The 12,544-nt window shown below is 44.9% G+C and overlaps 1 protein-coding gene across 3 annotated transcripts in view; it reads right to left on the reverse strand.

Annotated features, from left to right (window-relative positions):
• Positions 1–624: 624 nt before the first annotated feature.
• The window catches only part of AP3D1 (adaptor related protein complex 3 subunit delta 1), a 131,438-nt gene continuing 119,518 nt past the window's right edge, over positions 625–12,544 (reverse strand). For all 3 annotated transcript variants that reach the window (XM_077271940.1, XM_077271941.1, XM_077271939.1), the window contains exons 26-33: positions 12,204–12,377; positions 11,705–11,752; positions 11,104–11,293; positions 10,740–10,828; positions 3,976–4,061; positions 3,035–3,156; positions 2,865–2,944; positions 625–2,658 (exon numbers count right to left, since the gene is read on the reverse strand). In XM_077271940.1, coding sequence (XP_077128055.1) covers positions 2,563–2,658; positions 2,865–2,944; positions 3,035–3,156; positions 3,976–4,061; positions 10,740–10,828; positions 11,104–11,293; positions 11,705–11,752; positions 12,204–12,377 — 885 coding nt within the window. In that variant the 3' untranslated portion in view covers positions 625–2,562. The remainder of the gene's footprint in view (positions 2,659–2,864; positions 2,945–3,034; positions 3,157–3,975; positions 4,062–10,739; positions 10,829–11,103; positions 11,294–11,704; positions 11,753–12,203; positions 12,378–12,544) is intronic.

A 12,544-nucleotide genomic window follows, 5' to 3' on the forward strand; every position in this document is an offset into this window, starting at 1 on the left:
ACCCTAAAGGCCCACTGACCTCAGCGGTGGCACCTCAAGATACTACATCAGCCGAGACAGGGAACCCCCGCTGCCTGGATCGGTCTGGCCGGACATCCCACGACGATCCTCTGGTATGTTCCTTGTACGCCGACTGTAGGTTCCCCGTCAGGGACGGGAAACCAACTGATGTGGGAGAGAGGTACCACCGTTTTATCTGTAGGTTTCCTGTCCCTGATGGGCAGATCCCCTCTCTCTCTCCGTGGTGCAGTCATGGGCGAAGGAGAAAAACCCTATGTACACTCCAGCCCCTGTGCACTGAAATCTAAATAGCAGAAAGCAAATTTCGACATCAAATGTATCAATGTAATCAGTATTACAGCCCAATTAAAGTTATGTATTTACTGTGCATTACAAAAACCAAGCTGAGAGGTTCTCTGTAAGTTATGATCTGAATGACCATGAAGTGATACTCAACATTCATATGTATTTTCCTCTGAACTCACTAATCTAGCATATAGATTGATTATCCAGTGACCAGATATTGGAGCTCGAACTCAACACTCAAAAGCGGTTACATCCTGGATGTTAGAAAAATGTACAAAAAAAGAAATGACCAATAAAGAGACAAATTTTAAACACCAATTCATAACCATTTCCATATTTTATTGTGGATCACCTTGACACAATTACAGCAGCGTTTCTGGTACCTTTTCTCTGCCCTCTTTAAGGGAATGTGAATAGCAAATTTAACACATACAGATTGAAAACTTCAAGAATCACCAAACATGAATCTGGATAGAAGATGTTCTACATGCGGATATATTAGAGGGCGAGGTTGGAGGTCAAAAAAACCAAGAAAGTTATATTTGACAAAATTTATTTAATGCATGTCTGAGACCAGGAAATACGGTGGGGAAAACCCAGACATACAACACACCATATGCAGTGCAAAGGGGCAGGTGACAAGTAACTGGGAGAATTTCACAAATATATATTATGTGGGCACATAGAAAACCTACACACAAACTGTAGGCATCAAAACAGCTACTATGTTGTACAACAGATGACTAATAGCGTCTCTGGTGTATCCACTCTAGGAAGCCGAATTGCTATGCTCTTCCTTATGACCTGGGAAATATTTTACAGACACGTTCAGAGATTGTATACTCAGGTCTACAAGGATCAATGCTAAACGTGGCTTAAAAACATAACGGAGAAAGTGGCTTCCCTGTTCCCACCTTATCACGCTTGGTACAGAGAGCAGGTTTAGTGTTTGTAATGGTGCAATGGCAAGTTGGATTCCTCTTCAGATTCAAAGACTTGCATCAGGAGGAAATGCACCACTTGGAGGTAACACCATATTTCCAGATTGCTAAGACCAAAAGTCTCACAGGACCAAACTTACGTTACAAGCTGTAAGCACAGCAATAAGAAGCATTTCTTCATTTTCTATCTGTATCATAAATAAAATTTATACATGAATAAGTGGTACTGTATCTTAATAATGTTGCAGTCCTTTCCAGTAGAAGAATCATCTTCTCTGACAATTATACATATTTTTTACGCACTTGCCTACGTCAGGAAGTTATATTAAGGCACCACCAGTTATTTTACAAGGTTCTCACGTGATTTGTGAGTAATAACACCTTTTAATCTTTAGGAATATGTATAATAGAAGTATGATATATAGATTGTTAAGGTAAAAACAGTTATTGAATTTCCATGTAGTCAGACGGGCTGTACAGCACACATTTTGGACCACGTGTCAGGAGAACTACTGTAGAGTCATAACCAAAATGAGTAAGAACACACAATAGGGCAAAAAGGAAACAAAAGGACACACAAACACACAGGACACACTAGATGAACAAAATATGGAATTTCCAGTTTCTTTTTAGAGTTTCTGCTCAGGAATGTGTTGCTGGCCCCTCAAAAAAATTATATACCTAGATAGAGATCTATGTCTGAAAACATGATTCTATGTGAGACCGATATTGAGCTAAATCAAGAGACCAAGACTGACGTATTTTGCTGTTCTGAACGACCGTTCATGCATAACTGCTAACAAGGCATAAGAGTTAGTTTTATCACCCATATCCTAATGCTGGACAGCCATTGTACGCAACTCAATACTGTTACAATGGCTAGCCCCATAATCTCCTATATAGATACAGTGCAAGCCGCAGCAATAGTTCCAAATAGGTTTCTTCATAATGTAACATTGGTGGAATCAGAGGTAAAATAAACCAAGTGGCAGAAAAATGCAACTAGATTCATTATCAGCTTACTACCCACCATCTTGGCAGTATAAATGAATTTGTGATGTCAACTCCTGCACTGATATTGCAAAATAATATTTAGAAAAAAACTGAGGCCAGAATTTACTAATAAAATTAAGCATAATAAAAAATATACACTTTCAGAGGACAGTAAAATTGGGCCTCCTGCGACCATGATGGACTTGGACATGCGGTTCGGTTGTGTACCAGTTTTCACTTTCAGTTCTGTCTGAGTGCACCTTGAAGGAGGAGCAGAGAGGAGGTGGGGTAAAAAGGAGAGGTAAGGTTTCCCTCTTCTTGTTCAAGATTCTGACAGTGTTGCTTTGATCTCATTGAGAAGGCTGCTGAGGAGAGCCGCTTCATTGCATTTTCCATCAATACATATAGACTTGTCACCCTTTGTAATGAAAAAAGATTTAGACGTTTAATAGGATGGAAACAATGAACATCACATAGGAAAAATTAGTATGTTGTCATCTGTACAAAGACAATACAGATTCAGATAAAAGTTACAGTTTGCAGTAGCTCCTTCCAGAGACAGTCAATAAATACGTTTGAATGTTTTTCTCCTAATTTGTAGGTTTTGGGGAGTATTGTACTTACCATTTTCACCAGTAGACAAGTGTGGTGTCCCTGGATGGATCGGCTGTACATGGATGCGCATGAATCAACTCGCTCAACCACTGGGAAAGAAAGGGATAGGACATGAAATTCTGCTCCAATTGGCAAAGTTATTTTGTACACTTTTTACTACTACGTTTGTGATCACCCACCTGTAAAATGGTGATAAAAGCAAATTTTTGCTAACAGATGATGAAAAGACAGACTTGTATTTTCCACTTTCAAGGAACTCATTTTAAGGTCTCCTGATTCCAACAGTTTAGCGAAAGCATCACTGATGGATAAAGACAATATATTAGCACATGCAGTCTGATAAAAACACAGCTTCATTTCTTAGGACCCATGCAAACGTTCATGAATCTTGGTTCAATCACGGAATGGCCACGGAATTCCCAACAGGAGCATGACAGGTTCGTTTATTTCTATGAGGCTGCAACTCTGGTCAGGAGATTCACGGCAACTCAGTGAATTGCAGGCTGTGAGCGGACAGAGATCCACAGACGTCTGCATGAGCTCTTACAGTAAAATGTACACAATGCTGTGAGCACAACAGACATAAGTGTGATACTGACACAGGCAGTGTGGAGGAAGGGCAGTACAGCAGAGGTGGCAGTGCTATGAGGCTAGGAGAGCTAATAGAAGGGTTTGTAATGTGACACAGCTAAATTCAGCTATGCTGCCCATCCCCCCACTTTAGCTGAAAGGTGTTAAGTCATCTGTGCTCTATGCCCAGGATTTCTCTACTCATGCAGGAGATCATGGTTGTATCCTTACATCTCACACACTGAGAAACCTGCTCTTCCTACTGAATGCTGCTGCCTGCTTATGATTGGTCAGCATCATACATGGAGAAAAAGTTAACGCCCTCAGTGAAAACTTTCTAATAACACCAGCATGGACATAAAGGTTAACACATTAGGCACTAAAGACTTTGATTGCTAATAACTCTGCAATGGAGAAGAGAAATAAAAAACAAGTTTTATTGCGCAGTCACTATCATATTGTGTGTCCATTTCAACATCAAAAATGTTTGTGAAAGGATCAATAAGGGAAGGTATTCAAAAAGTTAAGTAAACATTATAAAACAAAATACCTGTAGCAAGGGGTCATAATTAAATAGGAGGAACAACTGAAATTGATTTTGAAATCTAACTTTTCATGAGACGATCCTTCATCATCCTGAGATAGAAGCAAGAATAAAAAAATAAATAAATAGTCAATAAAAGCAATGCTTTAGAGAACAAGAAGTTATAAAAATTAATAAGAAATATAATATAAAGATCCCCGGAAATTGACCAGGGTGCAATGATGTCTACTCAGTTAGAATTATGGGACTTAAAATACTGATACAACTCAAACAAATCACTGCAACACTGAGGCCCTGATTCATCTAAACCGCTACTGTTCACGCTGGTCTTGAGGGGTCATCTTGGAGTCATAGGAATTTGATTCATGACTCCAGTGAGTCTGCAAAGCGGCAGGCGTCTTGCCTCAAATCTTACTCCAGAATGTGACCAAAGTAAGATTTGTGGTGGTTGTTTGCCATGCCCTGTCCCATATCTGCTCAATTAGACGGAGCTGGGACATGGCGTAAAAACGCTCGAGTTTTTTCCGCAATTAGTAAGTTCTTAATTTCTGGCATAAACACTGATGAATCGGGCCTTAAATTCTAGATACATATACCAAGTGACAGATTCATGAAGGCATTTATGTTCGTTTCTCTGGTGTACAACACTTCATTAGTTGTATAATTTTTGAGTAATTCTTAAAAGGAATAAATAAAAAATTACAAACAGCTTAGCTAAACTTAACACAGCGTGGGCAGGACAGGGCCTCACTAAGGCCACCTGTCCCAAATATTGCCAGGTAAGCTACTCCAGTCTCTGTCTGAAGTACATTCCTGATGGTAACGTACACAAGTTAAGAAATGTTCCCAACTCACTAAATTGAACCGGTCACCAGGTTTTCCCCATATAAAGTATGGCCAGCAACTTTCAGCCCTGTTACCGCATTCCAGAATGCTGAATAAATGCCCCATATGTGTTAAGCGACTACAGAAACAAAAGGCAAGGCCAAAAAGCTCCCTAATTTCTATAGGAGGACTACTATTACAGTTCACACTCAATTATAACTTGTCAGGGAAATCATAATGCATTTTTCCCTCCAAGAGTTGTTACCTCAGGCCCAAAATGAGTAGGAAGATTTGAAGTCTACAAATCTTTTGCTTCAAATGTTGCTAGGCAAGTCTTTAGAAATGAACTCCAAAATGATCAGGGCTGGGCTACAGTGTCTTGTGCGTGTACCACAATCACAAATGAGGATAGTCAGTGGGGTCGCACACGAATCCATTAGGGACAGATCACAGGTCAGGTCACTATCACTTGCAGTTGCTCTGTGATCCTTATTCAGTCATGTCACCCGGCCAAAAGTCACCATATAACTTAGCTTTTTCAAAACTGAATAACCCTTCAACAAGCAAATGAGTTAAGCAGCAGTTCATCAAGAGTGATTGCGGTTATCGACAAAGCACAGGAAGATGGGGAAAAGTACCCAACTGCTTAACATAGTAAAGTAAAATGATAACTTAAAATTAAAAAAAAATAACTTATTATCGGTTCTCAGAAACGGATTAGCTATAACAGGTTAGCATGTATGGTATGCAAAGTTGAGACCCATCTCCAATTGTAGGTTGAATGTTATCTATGTGGTGATAAATACTTTTCTTTCTCTCCTCATTGGGGGACACAGGTAACCATGGGTGTATGCTGCTGTCACTAGGAGGCTGACACTATGCAAATAAAGAAGAAGTAGCCCCTCCCCGGCAGTATACACCCTCCGACAGGCACCAGGCAACTCAGTTTTTGCTTAGTGTCTGTAGGAGGCGGACCTGGATCTAACCCCAGGTCCGTATTTCTTTTACAGGGATTTGTTGTTTGTTATTAATCATTTCCCCTTTCTTTTTCAGATACTTTCTTCAGGGTAACAGTGCAGTTTTCTCACCGTTTTCCCCACTTTGAGCGGCCAAGAGAGCAGTGTGGTTTCACCCACATCGCACCCTCTTGGACCCGCTGGGCAGGACTTCGCCCCGTCACCCATTCGGGTGTTCAGGGTGACGCTTTTCTCGGTGGCCAGTCCTGCCCGTTTCCCCTCCTCATTCCTCTCCTCAGAGAGGGCTGAGAGGAAGACGGCGGTCACTTCCAGTGACCTTCTCCCCCTGGTTAGGGGTCGACGCCGTCTTCTGCGCCGGAGAGTTCGTGGCGCGGGAAGGAGGACTTCTTCCAGGACCCTCTATCTACCAGGGATCCTGATGGTTCCTCATCTTCAGGTAGGGAGTCTTCAATCAACAAAATCAGAAAGAGGACCTTATCTAGATCTTCCTCCAGTTTGCCGGACCACATCGGGATTCCCCTATCTGCCCGTTCCCCTTCCTCACAGGCGGACCTCAGGTCTGACTCGGATGCAGATCAGACTTCCGGAACACAGGACATGGTCGATAGCCTTATTTCAGCTATCATTCAGACGCTTTATCTTAAGGAGGATGAGGCAAGCGCTCAGGACGTCTCCGTTGCGTTTAAACGGACTAAACGTCCCTCTAGGGTTTTTCCTAATCACAAGGAGTTTGACAACACTACCTCACTCACTGGGAAAACCCTGGTAAGCGTTTCCCTGGCAGGAAACGGCTAGACGTGTTATACCCTTTTCACTCTGACCTGGTCTCCAAATGGTCCGAGTCTCCTAAAGTCGACCCGCCTGTGTCCAGGCTATCCTCACAGACAGTTCTGTCTATCCCAGACGCAGCTTCCCTTAAGGACCCCCACGGACAGACAGATCGAGGCACTAGCAAAATCGGCATTTGAGGTTTCCGGAGCCTCCCTTTGCCCTAGTTTCGCTTCGTCATGGGTAGCCAAGGCTGTTTCAAAACCCTGCGGAGGGGCATTTTGGCATCTGCTCTGGCTGAGGAACTGTCCGATTTGGCGGATCAGATTTCCATGGCAGGAAAATACCTCATGAATGCCTCCCTTGATGCGGCAGCCTGCTACACCAGAGCTAACGGCAACATTGTGGCCATTCGCCGGATTCTCTGGCTAAAGGCGTGGAACGCTGATCCCGCCTCTAAGAAATCGCTCACTGGTCTGCCCTTCCAGGGTTCCAGACTCTTTGGCACGCAGCTAGATCAAATGATCTCGGACGCTACTGGTGGTAAGAGTACCTTTACCCCAGTCCAATCCGAAGCGTCCCTTCAACAGGAGGGGTCCCCAGTCCTTTACCTCCTCAGGAAACCCCAACCAGGACCGTTCCTCCTCACAAGGGGACCGAAGTAAACATTCTTTCAGGCCTCCGCTGAGCTGTAGAGCTAAGAGCCACCCCGCAAAATCATCTGGATCTCGGGGCCACAGGTTTTCTAATAAATGACGGGTCGCCCCCACCTGGAAATCCTTCCAGGGTGGGAGGCCGCCTTCTTCTGTTTTCAGAGGTTTGGCTTTCAGTTGTCGACGACGCCTGGGTCAGGGTACAAAATAGAATTTTCTTCGCCCCCAGGAAGTAGTTTCCTCCTCTCTCACCCTCCCACACAGCCCTCTCATCTCCCAGGGCTTCTCCAGGCCGTCGATTCGCTCCTCGCCTCGGGAGTCGTAGTACCGGTGCCCTTTCGCGAGCGGTTTTCGGGTTTTTACTCAAACCTGTTCGTGGTTCCAAAAAAGGACGGCTCTCTCCGTCCGCTTTTGGATCTCAAGCGATTGAACCGCCATCTTCGGATTCGGCAGTTCAGAATGGAATCTCTGCGCTCGGTGATCGCGTCCATGGAACCGGGAGTGTTTCTGTGCTCAGTGGACATTCGGGATGCGTACAGCATCAGAGGTTCCTCCGGTTCGCGATCCAAGAGCGTCATTACCAGTTCACGGCCCTCCCTTTCAGGCTGGCGTCTGCTCCCAGGGTCTTTACGAAGGTCATGGCAGCTGTCATGGCCATTCTGCGTTCAAAAGGGATTCTGGTAATCCCATATCTCAACGACCTCTTGATCAAGGGCTCATCCCGTCGAGATTGCAGCCAGAGCCTCCAGCTTACTCTGGACACGCTGGTTCGCCTCGGCTTGATAATCAACTACCAGAAGTCTTCCTTGATTCCAACCCAGCGTCTGGAGTTCCTAGGCATGGAATTCGACACCTTTCGGGCTCAGGTCTTCCTTCCCAAGGAGAAGTTTCTTTCTCTTCGTCAGGGTGTCAGAGCACTAAAAGGCCCGAACCCTCTGTCCCTCCGTCTCGCCATGAGGGTTCTGGGGAAAATGGTCGCTTCTATGGAAGCGGTCCCCTATGCGCAGTTCCACTCTCGTCCCCTCCAGCTGGCCCTTCTGTCTGCCTGGGACAGGAACCCTCTTTCCCTGGACCGTTTCGCCTCTCTTCCAAGGTGAAGCAGTCTCTCTCGTGGTGGACTCTGTCCTCCTCCATTCTGCGCGGGAGGTCATTTCTCCCTCCCCGCTGGCAGGTGATCACCACCGATGCCAGTCTCCAGGGTTGGGGAGCGGTCTCTCCACCTCACAGCGCAGGGCCGCTGGACTGCTCAGGAGGCGTGCCTCCCTATCGACCTCTTGGAAATCAGAGCCATCTACCTAGCCCTCGTCTGCTGGCAGTCCCTCCTATCGAGAAAGCCGGTCCGCGTCCAGTCGGACAACGCCACAGCCGTGGCTTACATAAACCACCAGGGAGGGACTCGCAGCAGTCAAGTCATGTCGGAAGTGGCAAAAATTCTCCGTTGGGCGGAGGGTCACGTTCCCTCTCTGTCAGCCGTCCACATCCCAGAGGTGGACAATTGGGAAGCCGACTTCCTAAGTCGCCAGGGCATCGTGGCAGGCGAGTGGTCTCTTCTTCCCGCAGTCTTCAGCCAGATTTGCCAGCGGTGGGGCGTTCCAGACGTCGACTTGATGGCCTCCCAGGCAAACCGCAAGGTTCCCCAGTACGTCTCCAGGTCTCGGGATCCGATGGCCGTCGGATGAGATGCTCTCGTGATCTCGTGGGCCCAGTTCCAGATGCCCTATCTGTTTCCGCCCCTCCCCTTGATCCCAAGGGTCGTAAAGAAGATCAAGACAGAAGGGGTCCCCATACTTTTGGTAGCTCCAGATTGGCCTCGCTGGGCCTGGTATGCGGAACTGGTGAATATGCTATCGGACGTTCCATGGAGGCTTCCGGATCTTCCGGACCTTCTTTCGCAGGGGCCCCTCCTTCCACCCGAATTCTCGGTCTCTGAATTTAACGGTATGGCCGTTGAGGCCGCGGTCCTGAAGAACGCGGGTTTTTCTCATAGCGTCATCCAGACTATGATAAGACCGAGAAAACCGGCTTCTTCGCGTATTTACCACAGATGTTGGAAGGCCTTTTTCCGGTGGTGTCAGGACAACAATCTGTTTCCTATGACCTTTTCCCTTCCTTCCCTTCTCAGCTTCCTTCAAACGGGCCTAGATGCGGGTCTTTCCCTTAGCACCTTGAAGGGTCAGATTTCTGCTCTGTCTATTCTTTTTCAAAGAGACCTGGCTTCCCTGCCTCAGGTGAGGACCTTCATCCAGGGGGTCGCTCATATAGCTCCCCTTTATCGTTCTCCTGTCGAGCCTTGGGATCTCAGCCTCGTCTTAGACGCCCTCCAGCGTGCCCCCTTTGAACCGCTTCAGGACGTTTCCTTCTCGCTTCTATCCTGGAAGGTAGCCTTTTTGGTCGCCATCACCTCCATTAGAAGGGTGTCAGAGCTGGCGGCATTATCCTGTCGTTCTCCCTTTCTAGTCCTGCATCAGGACAAGGTGGTTCTTCGTCCGGTTCCTTCCTTTTTACCAAAGGTTGTCTCATCTTTTCACATCAATGAGGACATTGTCCTCCCTTCCTTTTGCCATTCCCCGGTTCATCCCCTGGAGAAATCTCTTCACAGGTTGGATGTGGTCAGGGCTATCCGAATTTACCTCGCCAGAACTGCCTCTTTTCGTCAGGCCGATCCTCTGTTCGTAGTCTCGGATGGGCGTCGAAAGGGACTCCCCGCCTCCAAGTCCACAATTGCTCGTTGGATCCGTTCGGCGGTTCTGGAGGCACACCGTGTTCAAGACAAACGGCCCCCTTCGGGGGTAAAGGCTCACACTACCCGGGCTGTGGGAGCTTCCTGGGCAGTTCGTCACCAAGCTTCAGCCTCGCAGGTTTGCAATGCTGCAACGTGGTCATCCATTCACACCTTTGTCAAATTCTACAAGGTGCATACTCAGGCTTCTGTGGACGCAAGCCTGGGTAGGAGGATACTGCAGGCGGCGGTTTCTGACCGGCCGACCTAACTCCTCTTTTTCTGCAGAATACCCGCCCTAGGGACTGCTTTTGGACGTCCCATGGTTACCTGTGTCCCCCAATGAGGCGAGAAAGAAAGAGGGATTTTTGGTTCTTACCGTAAAATCTTTCTTGGAGCCTTCACTGGTTGACACAGCACCCTCCCTTGAAGCTGTACCGTGTTGGCTAACGTGCCGTTGTTGTGGGTTGGTACATAGGTTGAGTTTTATATTACCTGTTCCTACTACTGCTTTTGCACCAACTGAGTTGCCTGGTGCCTGTCGGAGGGTGTATACTGCCAGGGAGGAGCTACTACTTCTTTATTTGCATAGTGTCAGCCTCCTAGTGACAGCAGCATACACCCATGGTTACCTGTGTCCCCCAATGAAGGCTCCAAGAAAGAGATTTTACGGTAAGAACCAAAAATCCCTCTTTTTAGGCCATCTAAAAAGTTTCATTGTCAAAATGGTTGTTCCGAGAAATAGTTTCTCCTCAAAATATTTATCTGTGGTGTTGCCTTAAGTCGTAAAACATAGCAAATGTTATTGAAAAATCACGTAGAGCTCACCTTTACTATGAATGCCAGCGTTCCTTTCAGTTTCTGGGGCATTACAATACTTTGGATAGTGAACACAAACTGAGCTTCATTAGAAATGCCTGAATAAAACATGGAAATGGATATTTGTACTGTGTTAGCCTGTAGATAGAAACTTTGTAAAAACTGAGAATCCTCAAAAGGTATCATCCACTGAGGTCTCTCTTAATTTTGGATAAAGCGACACCTCTTTAGCAGAGGACCAAGGCCCCCTTTTCACCCTTGGGATTGGTGGTGGTGGATCCCCACTGACCACAGAAGGGAAACAACTCTAAGACACTCATTTTGAAAAATAACAAGCAGTTTGTGTCTAAAGAATTACAAGACGCAAACTCACCTGGAGGTAACTGGAATGGAATCGGTATTCCATCATGTACAGAAGATCCTTCAGGCCTCTGCATTTTGGTATTTAAGGAGTCTAAAACATTCAGCTCCATATTTTTAAGAAAGCTTTGACTCTGGTTTTCTAAGATGATGGAGACGGTGACCTGACTCTCCTTCTGCAAATCCCCTTGAATGTCATACATCTGTTATAAAGAAAAAGTTCAAAATGTGAAAAATAAAACACCAGTGCACCCTTTGTCCCGAATAATGAGAATGTACAAGTCAAGTATAATTTTACAATATTCCATAAAGGTAAATATCAGGGACAGCATTTACGGGAATGAAAAGTGTTCATTGCTCGGATTTGATTTCTCTGACAATAAATGCTAGTACACTTTCAGTACTAAATATAACAGACATAATATAACATAGACATTGCTATAATATACATTAGGGCACACTGCTGTGCCATATTAGCTTTGGCTCTTTGATATTGGGGACATTGTTATTGGTGACATGTCATGCTCACATAGATACTTTTGACTGATACATGTAAGGTAACATACAAAAATCATTAATTAAGTTAACTACAGATTTCATGACTATTTACTCACCATCTTAATAAATTTGTTTTCAGCCAAAAGCTGGTAACTGGACATTGGCTATGAAAAAAGCAAAAATAAAAAAAGTTTAAAAAAACACTACCAAAAGCATTGTAACCAACCCCTGCAACATTGTAAAAGCAACAGCTATATATTAAGGGTCCGTGCACACAAAGTTAACAAGTTTGGAATCTGCTTCAGGAAGCAGTCATTTGTTGAGTTTTTAGAGAATGTTTCCTGAAGCGTTCTTTGCAGCCTTCGCTTTGAAATAGGCTCTGTCCAATCAGGAGACAACAAATAAGTGGCATACCTTTTGAAAAACACCTGGTTGAAAAAAAGTGAGAAGCGGAAAAAGAAAAAAAAAACACTCAAAAAAATAAACATGTAGCAACGTGGTTTTGTAATGAAAAGGAGTTTCAAAAGCAAACTTTCAAGTTGAAAATTCTGTGTGCACATTCCCTAATAAGTAGAATACCATTTTATGTTACTCTATTTGTCCTTATTTTCTTACTGGAAGAGGCTCTTCTTCATCTAATGTCCCATTATGAACAGATTCAGAATGATCGTCCACATGAGATTCATTGTGATGATGATGATGACGGTGATGTTTCTTCTTCCGAGATTTCTTATCCTCCTTTGGATCATCTTTTTCCTTCTTGTGTTTTTTCTTGTGTCGATGAGATTTCTGCCAAAACAGTTAGACTAGAGTATAGCAATTTGATCGCATCATACTATATTCAACATCAGCAATGGATTTTTACAATATGGGACATCCCCAAATGAAGCCAGGTCCAGACTAATAGCATGGATTTTGCCACCTTGAAAATGTTTCAAAATTCTGCAGCCTATCCA

Source organism: Ranitomeya variabilis, chromosome 1 (genome assembly GCF_051348905.1).
Source record: "Ranitomeya variabilis isolate aRanVar5 chromosome 1, aRanVar5.hap1, whole genome shotgun sequence".
Taxonomy (NCBI): Eukaryota; Metazoa; Chordata; class Amphibia; order Anura; family Dendrobatidae; genus Ranitomeya; species Ranitomeya variabilis.